Raw genomic sequence first — 19,354 nt, 5'->3', positions numbered from 1 at the left:
ATACCTAGCTTTCTTTTATCTGAAAAAGTGATACCCAGCCTTCTTTCTATTTCTTGGTAATTTTGTTTTTTTTGTTTTGGTTTTTGTTTTTTGTTTTTACTCTGACTTCAAGATAATCTCTCAGTAGCAATGAAAGATTAAAATATGTACTACATATAGGCATAGGTCACTTCCTCATAATCTTCCTTTTATTATACAAATTATGCAGCAGTGACTGGATAACACATGAAAACTTGTATATCTTCTACTCCCTCTGGAAAGTGGGAATGTTCCAAGATGGTCTCTGTTCTTAACAACCAGTACTGTTTAAAACTTAGTCAAATAAAGACTGCTTATTTCAGAGTATATGTCTAATAAGAAGCAGCTCAAACACTGTGTAGAAATAAATTTTGTTCTGCCTACACATACATTTTTTTCTGAAACTGTGCAGAGATTTTAAAGAGTTGTTCCACAAAGATGGGATAAAGTAAGGACATTTGACCTAAAATTGTTCCTAACTCTATTTTGTGCTTCTTCCTTCCTTTCTATTTGATTTAGGAGTCCACCTTTAACTTCTTAAAACTAAAGTGCTTACCAGTACTTCATTTCACTAAGTCATACCAGTTCCCAGTGACACAAGCTCCATTCCAAGCTGTGTAAATGTCATCACTTTCAGACAGCAATTTCAACAGTAATTTTATGTAGAATTGTTTTATAGTGCTCAAATAAGCTCTTAAACTATGACTATGGTTCATCTCAGAAATGCTACACTGTTTGTGATCAAAGTGTGTTCTGGGCAGGTAGGTACCTCAAAAAGTATTTCATGAGTTAATTTTGGGGAACTGTGGCTGCAGTTGCTTAGGCAAGTAGAGGCTTGTCAAATACTTAAAGCAGGTGAAAAAGGATGTTAGAAACTTATCCCAGAAACTGTAACAGATTCCTTGTGAAAATGGCAAAAGGAACAGGAAGGAGTAGTTGGGAAGGAAGTGAGCAATAGCTAAGAGCAGAAGTGAGAGATGGATCTGAAGTAAAGTAAGTTTTCTTAGTAAAACTCTGCTGTCTTTGGCTGACCAGAAGTCTTGGCTGAAGATCTACATGGCAGCCTGAGAAGTGCCAAAGAATTAAAAGAAAACAAGCACTGGGATCTATTGCTTAAGTTATCCATGGGAGTCAGTCAGGTGACGGAAATAAAAAGCTCTGTTGTGTGCCTGACCCAGGCTCTTACAAGACAGATTGCAGCAAAGGAAAAAGCAAGCACATGGAAAATGGCAAAATCAGATGACATGTGGACCTTTCTCCTTTTCCTGTTTTGAATCATTCCCTTTACCCATTTCTTCTCACTGCATTCAGCTTCATGCAGGAATAAAAAAAATAAATGTGGGAAAGATCAAAGAGTAGAAAATACAGGACAAGATCCAGGATTGCTGCAATTCACTTCTTTTTTTTTTTCCTTCATCTCTTCTCACCTCTAGCCTTTGCTTTTCCACTCTCTGAACTCTACAGATAAAACAAAAGAGGGTGCTCCTGAACATAGCAGGCAGAAAGAAGAAATTACAAAAGAGGCAGAGATCGCCCTATCTCAAAATCTGACTAAACCCCCTTCAATGCTTAGATATCAGTCATTTTGTCAACACAGCCTTTGGACTGAGTGAATTTTAAATTCTGTAGTCCTAGTGTCAGTGAGCGATTCAGCCACTTTTGACTCTCCTGAATGTGAGGGAGAAAGAATGACTCCTAATAACATGTGCTCTTTGCAAACGGGGCACATACAACCTGTGTCTGTTAAAGACATCCTGTCAGGAAGCTGCACAACTCAGTCCTGACAGTTCTACTTTTATTTTTTGCTCTATCAGAAGCAATAATCTCAAGGAGATAAAAGACATTGAAAAATAGTTTCCCAGAGGTACTCCACCCTACCCTGCAATTTAAAGCCTAAAGAGCTGCAAATTGATCATCTTACCCAGCATCCTCTTCATGGCCAGCTTTCAGAGGAATTATTATATTTCTGTTTGTGTCCACGTATCTGATTTCAACTGTGAACCTCTGGAGGAGAGGAACAGTATCCTGTGAATATATGGCTAGTTCCAGCAAACAAGAGTCCACGCTCCAAGGCAGGATTGGGCTATGCAGGCTGAACTTGCATCTATCTGGCAGCCTACTTGTGTTCAGAAGGAAAATGTCTCCTGTGAGAATAAAAAAAAAGAGAAAAAGAAGGACACATTGTGGATGGAAGAGCTATAATAAGAAAATGGATAAGAGGTTTGAAGAAAAATCTCAAGAAGAAAGCAGAGGACTATGCACAAAATAAGTATAAATATAAGAAAGAAAAGAAAGGATACTATAGTGAAGGAGGGAAATACATAGAGAAGTGATAGAAGGAATGAGAAGAAACTGAACAGAGCAGAGTGAATATGTTCAAAAAATAAATAAATAAAAAAGCCAAAGACTTCTCAAGTCAGCCAGCAGACATGAGGAGCCAGACCTGGCTTGTAAAGGATAGAATTTCCCAACAAAAATCTATGTGTAAGCAGAAGCAGCTAATGCTAAAACATGGAGAAACAAAAGGAGTATATAAATGAGCTGGCTGGATACAGAGTACACTCATACACAAAGAAGGCAGTACATATAAGGATAATATAAATTATAAGGCTGCCAGTGACAGATTCTCTTGGGCACTTACAATGCATCTAATAGTTGCACACCAGAATCAGCATATGGCAGTATTTTTTGAATATATGTGACTGAGGTCTCAGTCTGCCAACTCCTATTGCTGCTGCCCACAGTTATTACTGCTGCTGGGAGAAAGCCAACGTCCACTGAGGTGAAACTGTAACTCTGCCTACCTCCAACACCTCCTTGGGAGGAGCTGTTTTCTAGAAGCAGCTGCTGCCTCTCCTGAGACACCAGGACACTGACTGAAGATAACACCCAGTCTGGATTTCCAAAACTGTCTGTAGACGTCATCCATGAGCAGCTTGAGCCGATGATACAAGAGATTTCTGTCAGGAGAAGCAAAGTTTTCATTGATATTTTCTCCAGTTCAAGTAGCAAGTCTATTCAGGGACATAAATGAGCAGGCCTACAGTGTATACAGTCTCTCTCAAGAAATGAAAGGCTAGAAGGGAGAAGGGAAAAGGGAAAGCTGTCTTATGCAATAACAACAAAGAATCTCTTCCAGAGCAGGTGAAGGAACACACCTAAGAGTAACAATTCTGCAAATTTTTGATAAAGTCAGATGGGGATGTTGGTAGTATGGCAGTAGAGGTTGAACCTTTCCACCAATATTCTGTTACATTTTATTGCTGTATGATAGATGGCAGCAGAGTGGCAGTCTGACAAAATGGCATCTGACATAGAAGCAAAAGTGTGTAATTGAAATCCTCCGTGAGGAAAAAATTGCACACACTGACATTAATTGATACTTGCTGAACAGTTATGGAGGCCAAACAGTGGATGGGAGCACAGTGAGGCAGTGGGTAGTGCAATTGAGTAGTGGCGACAGCAACTGCGCATCAGCTCCACTGGCACAGATTGTTACAAGCATAGCATGTCAACTTTGGCAATAGTACATAGACAACGGTGTTGAGTATGTTGAAAAATAGCATTTTGTAGCTGAGAACTTGCTCTATCAAATAGTGTTACCATGCTCTTTGTACATGTTGTAGTTTTGAAGGAAATAAATTGGAGGCATTATTTTGGAGCAACCTAAGTACATAACATTCTGAATAATACCTACTGCAGCAAGGATACTGAAACTGCAAGGTTTTAGCATTTTAACAGAGAGGATCAAAGGAAGCCCCAAGGTCTCAAGCAGAATAGTTGATCAATACAAGTTATATATTTGGTTTTTTTATTTCCCCCTAGTATTTTTGCTTTTCTCCAGCCAGATAAACAAGAATGCTCTCCTAACAACTCCAGAGTCCATTCACAGCACTGAGAACACTAGATCATCCTGGCCAGAATTTTTCATAATCAGCATATTATAAACCAGACAAGTAATTCACTGTTCTCTCATCAATCTAATACAAGCTCCCTGAAGAGATGTTAGCTGTACAAAGCTCTCCCACACAAAATGGAGCTGAATAGACACAGTAAGCTGATATTAACTTGCACAATATTTATTTTCAGTAGCAATAATAATATTACAGTAATAACCTGAGGACTCACACTCCATATGAGAAACTGTAAGAGTCAACATTCATATCTGGGATCCTGTCATTCAGAGGGTATTCAGACCTTGGACTTGTAAGTGACACAGTTTTATCTCTTTGGTAGCCCTGCTACATGGAATAAGAGAAGGTAGGAATTAAGAACAGAATTAAGGTCAGGAATATAACAATGATAGGCTGTTGCACAGGCAACACAATTGGGACAGAAGAAAATAAAAAGATGCTCCAGAGGATTTGCCATACTTAAACTTTCAGAAAAAAATAAAAAATAAAATGTAATGAAAGCTGTCATGAGAAAAAAAGCACTTTCTGAGTACAACAAATTAGACAAGTTTGCCTGATTTTTAAATTTAACTATAACTATGATTACACACCACCAAGCATATAGAATTTAGAGAAATATGAATGTTACAGAGTTGCATATCACTGTGGCTTAGAACAGGCTGTGATCTCCCACCTCTCTGTATCAAGATACAGACTTGCTGTAATGAGTCCAACACAGGCTCACAGATATTGCTGAAGGACTGGACCATACATGAGGAGAAGCTTACTGAGTGGTGCTGTTCAACATGGAGAAGGCTCAGGGGGGCTTTTTATCAACGTATACAAACATCTAATGGGATGAAGAGAAAGCCAGACGATTCTCACTATTGTCCAATGCACAAAAATAGGTAATTGGCACAAATTAAAAAAACAAACAAACAGGAAATCCAATCTGAACATAAGGAAACACTTGAGAGTGGTAAAACACTGGAAACATGCTGCACATTTAAGTTGTGCATTTTATTTCAATAATGAAGTGAAGAATTCCATTCAGGTTACACTGGTCTTTCTCAGTCATTGTGCCATTTCCAGCCAGGAAGTCAGTGGTGCAGCTTTCTGAAGGATCCTTGTGACTGCCAACATCTCACTTGCTTCAAGATTTTGAAGCAGAAATAAAGAGAATGTGAAGAAAAGAACTTGCGGTACCTGGTTCAGAAGGCTGAAGAAATGACATCATCCTATTTCTTACAAGGGACAACTTCCCAGGTGGATTTGATGTAGAAGAGTTTACTTCATGCGATTCGGAACAGGAGACAAAAACTATAACAAAACAAAAACAACGGGGAAGAATTTGATGTTTCTACACAAAGCTATACTCACATATTGTTAAACATGAACACAGATTTAACAGAGCCTCATTGTGTCAATCCACTCTCATTACAGTGTACAGAATACCATCTTGATAATGTTTCAAAATAGTCACTTCTACAACAGAATTCTTTATTTACTATTGTGTTCTTTGCTATTCTTTATCTATCCTTCTCTTTATCAGTACAAAACTCCTAAAGAGACATTGTGTTCCAGTAGTGCTGTGTTGTAGCAACTGTACAGCTGAATAGCAGGCACACAGCTGCCTGCAGTGACTGTATGTTTCATTCTGGAAACACACTAACTAATGTTAACGAAACCTTTGCATCACTCACACATCCAGAAAACAGATTTCTTCCTTATTGCCATGTATAAAGGCTGGGACTTGCAAAGGGATTAGGTAACTTCCTTGTATCTGATATCTAGTAATATGTAACCTCTTCAATACAATTCTTATTAATCTACTTCCATTGCACTACCTCACAAATCCCTTTGTCATATAACTAAAAAAACCTCTTCATTGATAACTGTGACATTTGATCATATTATGACAGCAATATGTATACATTTGCACATTTTTATTCATATCAAATCTTCGAGTTCTGTTCTAAAGTCTGGTTGCACTGGAAAAAAAGATCAAAATCTCAGAAAATACGAAAGGCAATAGTAATTATTTTCTACTTAATTCTTCAATGGGATTATTAAATACAGCATGCTAACATTAGCTATTTTTAAACCAAGGTGTTTCTCTGGATCAGATTAACATTGTTCAAAACAAATAATTGCACTTGAGACGAGAATGTACAGTGCCATTGACAACAACTAAGCTATTCCAAACAGCATTAATTGGTACAGTGGTTGTATGAAAACACACAGTACTATCTGGTCTTGAAAATATTTCAATTTTCTTAAGTTTATTGCTGCTTTTAGTTTAGGGTTGTTTTTTTGTTTGTGTTCCCCCCCCCTCCCCCCCAGCAATATCTGGCCTTATTTTTAAACTGCTACAACTGTTTTTATTTTATTATATATGACAACATGCATCCCGCAGTGAGCAAACTGTTGCATAATGATTCATATTATGAGAATTCTATCCTTTTTTTTTTATATATAGTACTAAAGACAGCTGTCTGTCAGTCCTCACATGCTACTGAGACAATTAGAACAGCTATCAAGCCACAGCAAATCAATAGAGAGACAGAATATCCTAAGTTGAAAGGGACTTACACAGGATAACCCAAATTCAAACTTTATGTCCAAGAGTGCTGTACAAACACTCCTTGAACTCCAGCAGCTTGGTGTAACGATCATAGTCCTAGGAAGCCTGTGCCAGCACCTCATCATCCTCTGGTGAAGAACTTTTTTAATCCTCCAGCCCAGCTCTCCCTGATGCAGCTCCATGCCGTTTTCCCAGGTGCTATTGCTATTACCAGAGAGCAGGGATCAGTGCCTGTCCCTCCATTCCTCTCACAAGAAAGCAGTTCTCATAAATCCGTACCCATCCATTTATTTTCTCACAGCAAAAGAATTCTGGCTTCTAACAAACAGAAGAGAGCTCAGTAATGAACACATGCATGAGATCTGGAAAACAGTTTTGTAAAATCCCTGTCTATTTACATTTCAATTACATTCACACTCATTCAGCCTCTCCGTACTAAAGATCTAGCAGATACTGTCACTAAGAGAAAGATTACTTCACTTTTCTGTGAAACTAGGAGCTCCAGAGGTGCTTCCAATAACCCCACAAAATATCCTCTCATACATGCTTTTCTGCAATTCTAATATGACATAAATGACAACGTTAAACATATAGTAAGGACCACTTTGTATTAACTAGATGACTTCTCTGTCTTCATCAGCAAAAGGCAATTATTTAAGTGATAGGAAATAAAAGATGGAGAGGAAATCTGTGATTATAGGTTAAGCCTACCATTAAGGAACATAAAATGATCAGGAAGAAACAATAAATGTAACAATACTCAACTGTCACCACAAAAATATAGGATCTCTTAACAGTGTAGCACAAATCTATTGCTTTTTCTGTAATGGAACACAGTAAAACCAGAAGCCTCCAGCACTCAGAAGGTAATTCCATTTCTTTCAGTATCTTACAGAAAATGCATTCAGACACCTGCAGGGCTGAAATTTTTCCTGAATCCTGATGCTACTTTGCAGAAGAAAAGTAAACTACAGAAAATACTTATAGAACTTGTGATGGGAAGCCAACTCCAGTTCAGTTAAGCCATCTTCCTGCCAAAATAGGAACTTCATTTAGAGCATTTTCTAGCATTTTGTCCCTTGCAATATCAAAATGGCAACTCAATATTTCTCACTGCTTCTCTTAGGAAACAAGTTCAAGTACAGACTAATAGATCTGACTGTCAGGAAGTCAGACTAGACAAAGACAAGACTCCATGTCTACTACCTATCCTAGTATTTTACTATTACTCCTAAACCTTCCACTTTCCATTTAATAAATATTCTTCCTCCTTCATGAGTATTTACAACTTTAAGCTGTTAACCTCCCACCTTGAAAACGTCACTGTGATCTCCTGCTGCCTGCTGGAGATCTTCATTCTTTACTCATCAGTTGATGCCTTGCTTACCTCATCACTCACGGTACTCTGCTCACATACACTGTTGTAGTGCTCAAAAAGAGGACCAATATGACAAAATGCAGTTTCACCAAAGCTGATCATAAGAAGCAGTATCTTGGGATCTTACAGCCCTCTCAGTTTTTCAGGATTCTTGCACAAAGGCAAACATTGTTGCACACTAATCCCATGCATATAGAATGGCCATTCTGCTCTCTCCTGAGATCTCCTTGTTTATCTGTAATACAATCTCATCAGTCTTCTTAGTCAAAAAAATTCCACTTAGCCGATTGTCCACTGTGAGATTGAATCTCTCCCTGGCATATTTCATTTCAGAAAAGGCATTCCCATCCTTTCTATCTCCATTCTTTACCTTGTTGGCAAGTTGCACTCTGACTTGTCGCTTCATATCACAGTGTTATGTTAGCAGGAGATTATCAATACAGTTATCAATATCAAGTGTTATCAGTGTAAGCACATGGCTGAAAATAGAATGTCCTACATTCATCCCGTGACTTGTAAACAAACTTGTAAACTCTTTTAAAAATGATATTGCAACAAAACATCTTTTTTAATAAGCTGTTTTGATTGACAATTATAAACTTTTTTCTAGTTCTTTGATCTCATATGAAGCGTCCCGATATTTTCACTCAGACTGATGTCAAGGCAGCAGTCTTCACACATACTTCACAAAAGGAGAGAGTATATGAATATATACAACTAAACTCAGCATATTCCACTTATTCTTTTTAAATACTAATACAGCATTAACTTCCCTCCAGTTATCTGGAGCTTCTTCAGTACCTCAACACTTCCGTCTTTTAAAGATCTCTGGCCAGTTCTTTCAAAATACTTGTATGTTGTTTTACAAACTGAACATTTTAACAAGTGCTTTTCCACAAATCTGTATGTTGTTATGGAACTCTTTCATCACTAGTATGTGATGATTAATCATCAGTAGTAGTTTTTTTCTTTCCTAGACAAGACATACTGAACCCTTTTTGCCGCTGTTATTGATAACCCCACATCACACATCTATGACTGATCAATATAGTTGCTAAGATCTTATTGCTACTAATGCCCTTGAAAACCATTTTGAACTTCCTAACTCTACTGCTAGTTCCATCTATCACTAAACCTTCTTCTTCCCAAGTTATTTTTAATGCAAGTAATATCATTTTGTTTCTTTACCATTATTCATATATCAACAGATCCTTCCCTTTCAGCTATGGGTTTGCATCTTTCTAGACATTCACACAGACAACTCAATTATTACCTATATTTTTCTGTCTACAATCTTTCACTCAACTGAGATATTGTGACTTTGTTTTAAACTTTGGAAGTTTTGCATCTTGTGGAGTATCCAGATACAGCAGATCAGAAGTTATTTAGGCAGTAAAGTTCATTTATTTGAATGTTTACATCTGAGTACATATGAGACTGCTCTAGATTTTATTCCATTTGCAGAGAAAAATGTATTCAAGCTTCAATCACTTCCACCTCGGTAACACCTGGCTTTTCTTTTGAACTTAGTTCTTGGCTCAGCTCTTTGTTTACAGACAATAGGTCTAACACAATATCCTAATAAGTGATACAGTGTTTCTCATTCAGATATAGCAATCTACTCAATAACCACCAAGGTGATCTCATACTGGCAGAATGGAAGTCTCCAATACGCTACTTGGTTTGAAGACTTCACCCCCACATAATAAGAAAAATTTTCTTTTCTCACACACAATAGGTTAGTTAATATTTTATCCAGGTCACAAATTGTATTTGGCATTCTACAGCAGTCATCAGCAGGCACATAAGCATTTATTTTAGATTTTGTGTTTGTCCTTCAAGATTATCTGGTGTAATGGCTGTGGAAAGAGGAAATGTCATTTTTGCAATGTACTATTGTTCCCAACCTATTTCTGTACTTTGATTTCAGCCACAGGAATCCTCCCTCCCGATCAGAGGCACTTCATCTTATCAGCACTTAGGTTTAGAAATGAGTAATCTTGCTTTAGCTCCACTTTTTACTAGCCAGCCTCACCACAACGGCAGATAATTATAGAAGTCTTTCATTCCTTTGAGCCTTTATTAATTTTGTTCTCAACATTTTGACTCTATTCTAAACAAACTATTTTTATTTTTCACCTTTTCATCACTATTTACACATTGATTGCTAATTTAATACCAATCATACAAGTCTAGCAAATCAGATCTAAAATGTTGCTTCCCCTCTAAAAAGCTAGAGGCCAGTCAAACCATACAGCCTGTTTTCCTCAGAAAACATAGACAGAGGTTTGACAAATCCGTGTCTTATACAGCGTACCTGACTAGCAGAGTACTCACAGTATTTATTTAGTTTTATTTTACTTTCTGTATTGTTTCATGTACAGAACATGAATGGCATATAAGAACGTATCTTGGACATCCCTGTTCTTAGGAACCATGAGAAGATTTCTAGAATTATTTACATTCTGTGGAACTAAAATGAGCCATTAATGCTGGTCTGAACTATCCCTGGTAGTTCTTTGCTTATTTAATTCAGAAAACCTGTTCAGCTATTATAATCCTATCCAGTACCCCATCTTCAGAAGACAGAACACAGAGCACTACTTTCTTGCTCTACTGCACAATGCTGAAGGGTGGGAGGTGGATCAATCTGAAGAGCTTTTTGTAACTGGGAACCGAGCAGCTCTCTGCTATAATGCTCATTTGGAATATCAAAGATCATCTTCAGTTTCCATGACGTACAGAACAATTGGGCATTTACAGTTGTATAAAATTCCTGTAGCCCTCCTTCCTGCTGTTCACAGTATGCCTGCTTCCTGGCTGCCCCTTGTTACACAAAATGTTGCTTTGTCTCTCATTTCCTCGCTTTTTCTTTTCAGTCACTCTGTGGCCAGTTCCTTTCCTGAATGATGTTATATCCTGAATCATGTTCTCCAATTCTCTCCAGAGCTCTGCAGAGCATGCACTCAACCTTTCAAACTCCAGAATTTTGTTTCTACTAAAACCTATAAGTTGCACTTAAAAATAAATAAACAAATTCTATATAATAATTTATAACAATATATAATATATAATAAATAATTTAAAAAAATCATTTAAGTGGGACACTACAGGTTGTCACCACTGCACAACAACTATCAGATAGAACTCATGCATAAAAATTTTGTCCATATTAGCTATATTTTTCTTGCAAAATCTACCTGTTAGATGTACTCAAGATAGATGTCTTGGGTCCGCTTCTTGATACTACTGCCTTTACTTGGCATATTGCCCTTGAATAGTGACTTGCTAGCTATGATTTGTTATACTGTTTTCAGTGTACATGTACATCTACTGAAATAGATCTGAATTACTATTTTCATTACAGTTGAGAAATAGCTTGCCAAAAATGTTTCCTGAAATCTAAAAATATGCCATCTACTGAATCTTTCTAATCTACTAATTGTGTAGTGTATACATGTGCATACTCATGCCTGCATATATTGTCACATTAACTTAGAAAGATTTTTTTATAGCACAGCTGTTCATTATGCATATGTCTATTTTTATAGTAGTAGCTTCTTTTTACTCACAGATAATAAGGGTGAGATTTTGCATTGAATTTCACCTCCATTAAAGCTGCCAGGAAGCATATATATACTACCTAAAGCATTCAAAGATTTTTCAAGAACCTTTGCGATAACTGTATAGAGCAGCTTCAATTTTGCTTCACCATTTCTATTACTTACTTTCTCTTCTCTCTTCAGGGTAGGGTGATTGCTAGTAGAAAAGGCACCCATTCCATTTTTGCTAGCGTACAGACATGATACTAAAAGTTAACAGATTTTATCAATGTTAGTTGTGAATAAGAGAGATTTGTCTGTATGACCTAAAGCTTCTGTTGTTCTCAGTAGAATTAAATTGGTCTGAGATATTGCCTAACATCTGAAAATCGACCATTCCTGGGGCGCTGGCTCATTTTCTCCCGTTGTTCCTCCATATACATTAATGGGGAAAAAAAAGCATTTAAAATAAATTTAGAGAGGGATGTGTTTTTCTCACAGGTAATACAGATCTTCTCACGTTTAGAAAAACTGTCCAAAACAATTAAAAATATAAAAAATAAATAAATCATAGGATCCTTTAAGTTGGAAGGATCCAACTCCCATGACATGAACTGGGACATCCACAGCTAGATGAGGGTCCTGAGGGCCTGATCCAGCCTTGCCTTAAAAATCCCCAGGGATGGGGCATCCATCACATCCTAAGTGTTTAATGAATCAAAAAGTAAAATAATAATAATAACAAATCTGATCCTTTTAAACATTTTATTTCATTTTCAAACCTTTGAAATGTTTGTTTTAGGTTCCAGCTTTAAAACTACTGTCTATTTATTCTTAAAGAAAACTTTCTCATAAAAAATACTGAAAGACTAACCTAGAAGACATCACCAATCTAGTTCATTGTTTGGCCACAGATGTTTTCATTATCAAAACCAAAACAATGACAAGCTGTGGGAAGAGAAGAGATGCCAGCTTTTCAAGCTAACATTGTCACTGTAGGAAAGGAACATGAAAATGAACTTAAAGATACATATCTTAAAACAAACTGCCAAAGAAGTAGTCTCCATCAGAAAGGGAGCTTAGTTTGGATGACTGGTTTATGTTAGATATGCATGTGAGGTGGATAAGGTTGATGTATCCAACCCTAATAGATGGTTTCATGCAGTTCAGAAAAGAATCTGGAAGGAATACCCAACATCTTTGCTTTCCAAGGGAATGGCATTTTACAATTGTGTTCTTGAACATAGATTTAGAGGAAAAAGTATTATTGTTATGTTCCTTCAGAACAACACTCAGAGATTTTCAATTGCAGCTTAAAAGGAGACATGAATTCACATATAGAGGTACAGGCATAATTAGTCACAAGTGAAGGTGAAGGAATATGTATATATGTATATACATACAGAGTAGGTTAGAAAAAGGAAGCAAGAAATACCTCAAAAGACTAACAGCAGCCTCACTCTTTCAGGATGACCATAGAATTCTAGGCAGTAACTATTTTCTTATGATACAATTTCATATAAGAATGCCAGTCCCATTGATTAAGAGAAAATACTAATATATTCCAGATGGACTATTTTAAGGTTAGAATGTGTCTTATTTACTCAATAATCTGCCCAGAGTTCAGAGTTTTTAACATCAACACAGTAAAATGGTTTAGTACTTAGTTGAAGGAAAGTATTTCAGTGCTATCAAAACAGGCTTGCTATTCCAAATGACTCATTTGGATTAAGTCAAAGCATAAATTTGGAGCAATTCGCTTTGTGAAAAATGTTAAGGTTTTGAGTCTTCATTATTACAAACAAAACAAGATTTGTAAAATCACTATTTCCTATGAGACAGAATACTTAGTTTTCAATGAACTCACACACTAAGAGACCAAAAAAATCCGTCTGTGAAATGCCCAGAGGTACCAATAAAACTATGTGAAAGAGAAATGGGAGACATAATTGCTAGAGAGTTGCCCTCTAGCAGAATCTCAGCTATCAGGTTCAGGATGCCTCTGCATTTTGCTGGCTGTGACAGGAGGTCTGTGGCCCTACCCTTTAGCTTCCATGCCATGGCACTGCATCAATTGACAGCATGAAACTGCGTGCAAGCAAAGTAATGGAAATATAATTTTCAGATCCAGATTTTGATTGAATTATTACAATGAATGTGGAACTGATCCCACTGAATTCAATTTCATAAAATTATTTTCAATTGCTTAATTTTACTCAACATAGCTAAAGCAGAGAGAACAAAAATTACTCTGAGCTACCCCTAAACTCCCTTGATATTTGAGGTTACCTGATGTTCCTTTCCTTCCTTGTTTTAGTAGGAAGAGCCTTAGGAATGCTCTAAACATACGCTCTGTTCCAAGAGTCCCTATGGGGTTGCCCTGCTCACAGAGGCTTTCCAAGCACAAGGGCACATTTCCTGCACCTCTTTTTCTTTCATCTACTTTTGACACAAGGATGACTGACAACAGCTCTTTATTATCTAAGGATTCCCCTTTGAGAAGTTAACCGTTACAGAACGGTGTAAATCAGCCAGCTCTAAAGATACTCCACACATCATTTGAGCAGTTTTATGAGACATACACCTACCTCTGCCAACTTTTCCCGGAGTGGGCCATGAAAAAGGCTTCATAACAGTTGTGCGTCAAGCAGAGACACTGCTTGGGAGCTGGGCTCTCATGTCCACACTGCCATTAGCCAGCTGAGTCACATGTATAAAAACCACACATGATGGGATCAGCTCCTTGTGGAAAGTGCTTTTAGTAAAATGAAAGTGCAATGTGAAGGCAAGCCTGGTTACTGTTGTTCTTGCCCCTCCTGGTTCACATGCAGGAGGAGCATGAACTATCATAGCCAACACTGACTTCCTTCTCCAGGACTCTTGGCTGTAAGGTTTTCTCCAATATTCAGTTTCTGAATGAATCTCCAGAGAGATTTATTGAGGGACTGAAAAATAATCCATGTGTGAAAGATATTTCCATGCTCTTGCAGTTTCATGTCACAATGTCACCTTTTACCTTCACTACAAGCTACACAAATCCACTTTGCTGAAGAGCACAACCACCATGGATTCTGCAACACTGAGAGGATACTTAGAACAGAAAATAAATTCCTCAAAACTTATATGCTCTTAGACCATTGCCATCCCAATAAACAAAACTCAATGTGCAAACTGCATGTAAATTGCCTCTCAACATAGTTTTTCCCTGAAGAGAGTTGTGCACTGTGTTCTCAAGCAAACAAAATCATTTGCGTAACAGCCATCAAATAAACGTAAATATTTTTCACTTCCAATACTGAGAAAATGCTCAGATATCAAATTAAACACAGGACAACAGGCTCAATACATACAATTGTTTCTAAGACGTGCCAGTAATACAAGTAGAAGAAAAAAATGGAACTTTGAGAAAACACCACATTTCAAACTTAAAACAAAAAACAAACAAACAAACAAAAAGAAAACCACAGTGTTATTCCAAATATAAAATGGACAGTCTAATACATATTATGTCATCTGTAAAGAGTAAATGCCCATATCATTTGACCATGCCGATGTTTATACATTTTATGATTTCCTGCTTCTGAACATGCTGTATTTTTTTCATAGAATCATAGAATCACAAGGTTGGAAATGACCTATAAGATCATCTAGTCCATCCAGACTAGACCACAAAATCCTCATGTGAAATTACTGGTAAATAATAGTATTTAACATTGTGAATTTTCTCTTATTTTTTTACAAATTCACTAATGAATGACTGCTTTATTAACAAGATTGCACTATCCTTGCCTTTACCTATCCCCTTTAAATCAGGCTCAGCACTCAATTTCCTTTTATTGTAAAACAACGAGGGAAGAAAAGTTACACCATCCCTTCAGAAATGTAAGACAAATCAATCAAAAAGAAAACTCATAGGCATCTCAAATTTATCATTTAAAGAAAAAATCCACAAGAAAATATCTGCACCCCAAAAAATAGCTTTTAAAAGCAACAACAGCAAAACAAGCAAATAAACAAAACCACCTACAACTCCAGCAGAGGACAACAGGAAAGATGCAGTGGTACCAGACACTATATTTTTTTTCCTAGGAGACTGAGGAAAATGCTGTTACGCTATCACTTGTGAAAGGACATACAGAGCTAATTAGCTATTCATAATATTCTGCTGTTACATGAGAAGTCTCTGCCAGCAAGGCAATAATTCTTGAAGCATGAAAAGTTCACATTCATTGTACTCCTGTTGAACGTTACACTAATATAGTACCAGTTGCACTATTGTTGAAATTGTCAGGCATCAGAAGTGCCAGGTGTGATTGGAAGTACCGATCTGAGTATGGAAGTATAACAATGTGGCCCAAATCTCTAACACAGTACAAATACTCCCACAGCAGGAAAAACTATCCAGAGACAGAGCAGGAAATAACACTCAGATTGTAGAATGTTGGTTGCCCACTATAACCATGACACTCCCGACCATCCTTCATGTGATGCTGGTAAAAATCCTCTAAGAGACAGTACCTGTTCTTAGCAAGCTGCTACTATAAAAGTTTCTTCTGGAGTTTCAGCGCATTACCATAGCAAAACATTATAAATTTCATTTAAATCTATATCTTTTGGATTAATTAACAAGTGAGAGGTAATTTCAAATGAACTGTGCTTAGCAATTATATTTGGATACATAGCAAGTAATTTGACATTGCAGTTATTGCAACATACCATTCAACATTTACCAGTTCAGGCTGATAGAAAAGAATACAATCATTTCTGCCTATACTTAATGTCTTTACACCTAAGGAGAAATGAACTGGGGAGGAGTTAAGATACTAACACACTGGGAACCCATAACAACAAAATTTCACCTAGAGTGACAACTAATTACTCAGCTGGCAGAAGTGAACATCCAGAATTCATAGAGATGGTCAATAGCAACCTTTAGCAGGTAGCAACTGCACAATTTGCATGAAAAGCAGGTGTCTGGAATCCCTTAAAAGAAAGTACAGAACCAAAAGATCCCAAGTAAGAACAAGAAGGAAGTAGATTTTTGTTTTCATTGTAGCATCTAGAATACAAAATGCATTGATTGAGACAGCTAGTCAGCAACTGCCATAGAAAACCCATGTCAGCAGGAGATAAAGCCCCCAGCTATGCTGGAAGGGGTTACGACACAAGGAACTGTGTGAACACAAAATCCACAAATAGTTGTTGGCACAGACTTAGACAGACTGCCACATGCTGCTTTGTCAGGTCACTTTCCTGATGTCCCATCCTGACAACCCCACTCTACATTCTCCAAAAGTGACTGTGGTAGTCTAAGTGATAACATATTTGCATTGTTTTAAAAAGAAAGAAATAAAAACACAAATCAGTAGGACTAGTTGTTAGTCTCTTTCATCTTAGAGGCTTGCTATCTAGGACTGGGACAAACTTTGGCCTTTTCTCAGCTCTTTCATGAGATTTTCTCCTTCATCTCAGCTAGATTCACTGGCAAGCTTCCTGCTCTTTCTCATAACAGCACCAACAGGAGCTTGAGTACAATACCTGACTTTAAAATGTTTCACAAAGGTACAGCAGCAATGTTAGCCCTTACTGTTAGTATGGAGAGACAGATTGGAAAGATAGAATGTACAGATAATAATAAAGCTCTGGAAAATAAGTGGCTAATGAGAAACTCGTTATCCAAATGTTTGTTTCCATAACCAAGGGAGGAATGTGAAAAACAACCAATGTTTCTGTTATATTTATTTTTTCCCCTTCTCCTTCTTGGTCACTCTCATGTGAAAATCAATCTGGGTTTTATGATTTCAAAGGACAATATCTTGTATGCAAGGAAAGATGCCTTCCCCATTTGAGTTGTAATTTAATATTATGATAATGTTTTCTTTAATGAAAGAGAGGAGAGTGTTTATTTGAAAGTTGGCTGCTGGCCACCTCTTTTAAAGCTATACGAGGCTGTAGTTTCTTCAGGTTGTGTCACATGTCTTTTATGAAATTCAGGTGGGGAAGACAACCAGACCAACAGGCAGGCCTTTGAACATACAAGAGAAAAAAGCTTACTCCTCAGAAGAAAATAAGTAAAGATAGAAGAAGAACATATGTAAATATGAAAGGCAATCAGTGACTGAAATCTAGAAAATTTCTATCCCTCCATATGAGGTAAGATTTTATATTGCAAAATCATATTTTAGAAGCTGTAATCAGCTTTTCTACTGCATTCACCTTACTTCTTGCTCTTTTCCACTCCAAAGAATTTATCTGTTCTTCTCACAGGTATAGAGACTACAACACTTCCTTATATGAAACAACATTTTCTCCCTAAAAAGCATCTTCAGCAGAGGCTTGCCCAGATAATAGCTACAAGAAACAAAGCAGGAATATGAAAAGCACAGTCCATAGACACCGTGCAGCAGGGAAAGGGGAGAATACTTTTGTCAGTGACACAACCTGTGAAGGATGGCAGACATGCTCTAGCCTGAAATATGTTCCTCTAGTGTGAAGAAAATGATATAACAGGAATCTTGTAGAAAATGCAACTGCATGCAAAATAGATATACCTAGGACCACTGTTCTAGGTATAAATAATCTTCCTTTCCTTTCTCTTTCCCTTTCCTTTTCAGAAAGAAAGAAAGATTTCCCAATTCACTCAACACTGTGAGCTAAGAATGCTCCCCCAAGAGTACAAAAGGAGAGCAAATACACAGGATACATCCTCTCTAGATCATATGAGAGTATCTTCCAATTTTACATCTTGTTGTAGAAAGTTAGTTTTTGCCTATAAATAGATAAAGACACAAAAGTTACTTGACTTCAAGAATGCAGTTATTTTTGTTAGAGGGAAGTATATACATTTTACCACATTCTTCAATAGATGAGTTGGTTCTTTTTTTGGGCCCTGTAATTTGTGCTGCTAATATCCATCACATGTCAACAGGCCAAAAAAGTTATCTTCCCCTCCCCCAAAAAGACAGCCTTTGTTCTGCTCACATTCCCTGAAGGCATAATACTTTTGACTGATTGCTCTTCTCTTTTCTTCTGCATGTTTTTAATGTGACTCTGTGATCTTTGTACACACCAACAAGCTCTTTAGTTACCTTTCTTAACATATGTGCATGAAAAGACACTGCTTTATGTGTTAGGCTGAGAAAATGCTCAGTCAAGCTAGCAAAACCTTAAAAGCTTGACTTCTTAATTAGTAGTTCGTTTTTCCCAAAAGAAAACGTAACAGTTAGCTGTTTTGTCCAGAGGACAGGGAAAGGTAGCAGACATGGCAAAAGAAAGGAATAGACTCAACTCCAAATCCTGTATCTTCTCAAAAAGATATTCTCTCCCACCTAGCTGGTGAGCTGTTTTTGTGAAACAGCAGAGAGACAACACAATGGCCATAAAAATATCCCGAAGCGCTTTCTGCACACATATTTCATGTACAAATTACATGGGAACATTAGACAAGAAACACAGAAGGCTCTTGCCTTGAGACAAAACATAGGAAGTCGCAACCTGTGTCAGTAACAATTCATTGACAATAACAATGAGCTGCCTGGCTGGTTTTTGCAGTTCAACACATAAGCTGAGACTGAACAGATTGTATTCTGCCCATACCCCTTCTGTCATTCCCAATGGTACTGTTACCTGAGTCTGAGGAGGAAAAAAGCAGATAATTGAATGTCCAATTGAACTTGCAGCTATGTTAAGGGAACCAGCAAATACTGTAAAAACAAACAAAAAAAGCACATCTCATCTTCTCACTGTTACACCATTAGCTGAAACATCTATGGAAAGTATCATTTTTTTTGGAGTTAGATTCTAACTCATATATTTGTTTAGAAGTCAGTTTAATACTTTAACTACATGCTACTTTGACTTACTTCCCTTCCTCACCACTAAGAACTGATACCAGGACAATTTGCTTGAAAAATTTATAAATGGCAATTTCAAAATTAAG

At 37.1% G+C, this 19,354-nt stretch overlaps 1 protein-coding gene across 1 annotated transcript in view; it reads right to left on the bottom strand.

The window, feature by feature from the left end:
* Nucleotides 1–19,354, bottom strand: part of LTK (leukocyte receptor tyrosine kinase) — an 80,579-nt gene that overhangs the window by 40,554 nt on the left and 20,671 nt on the right. The window contains exons 2-4 of the mRNA XM_065755590.1: nt 5,118–5,231; nt 2,823–2,978; nt 1,940–2,162 (exon numbers count right to left, since the gene is read on the bottom strand). Coding sequence (XP_065611662.1) covers nt 1,940–2,162; nt 2,823–2,978; nt 5,118–5,231 — 493 coding nt within the window. The remainder of the gene's footprint in view (nt 1–1,939; nt 2,163–2,822; nt 2,979–5,117; nt 5,232–19,354) is intronic.

The sequence above is a fragment of the Cyrtonyx montezumae genome, unplaced genomic scaffold, assembly GCF_038088225.1.
Source record: "Cyrtonyx montezumae isolate F1298 unplaced genomic scaffold, pur_monq_1.0 scaffold_10, whole genome shotgun sequence".
In the NCBI taxonomy this organism is placed as follows: Eukaryota; Metazoa; Chordata; class Aves; order Galliformes; family Odontophoridae; genus Cyrtonyx; species Cyrtonyx montezumae.
The sequence above is the reverse complement of the archived record's forward strand: the minus strand, read 5'-3'. Positions and strand labels throughout refer to the sequence as shown.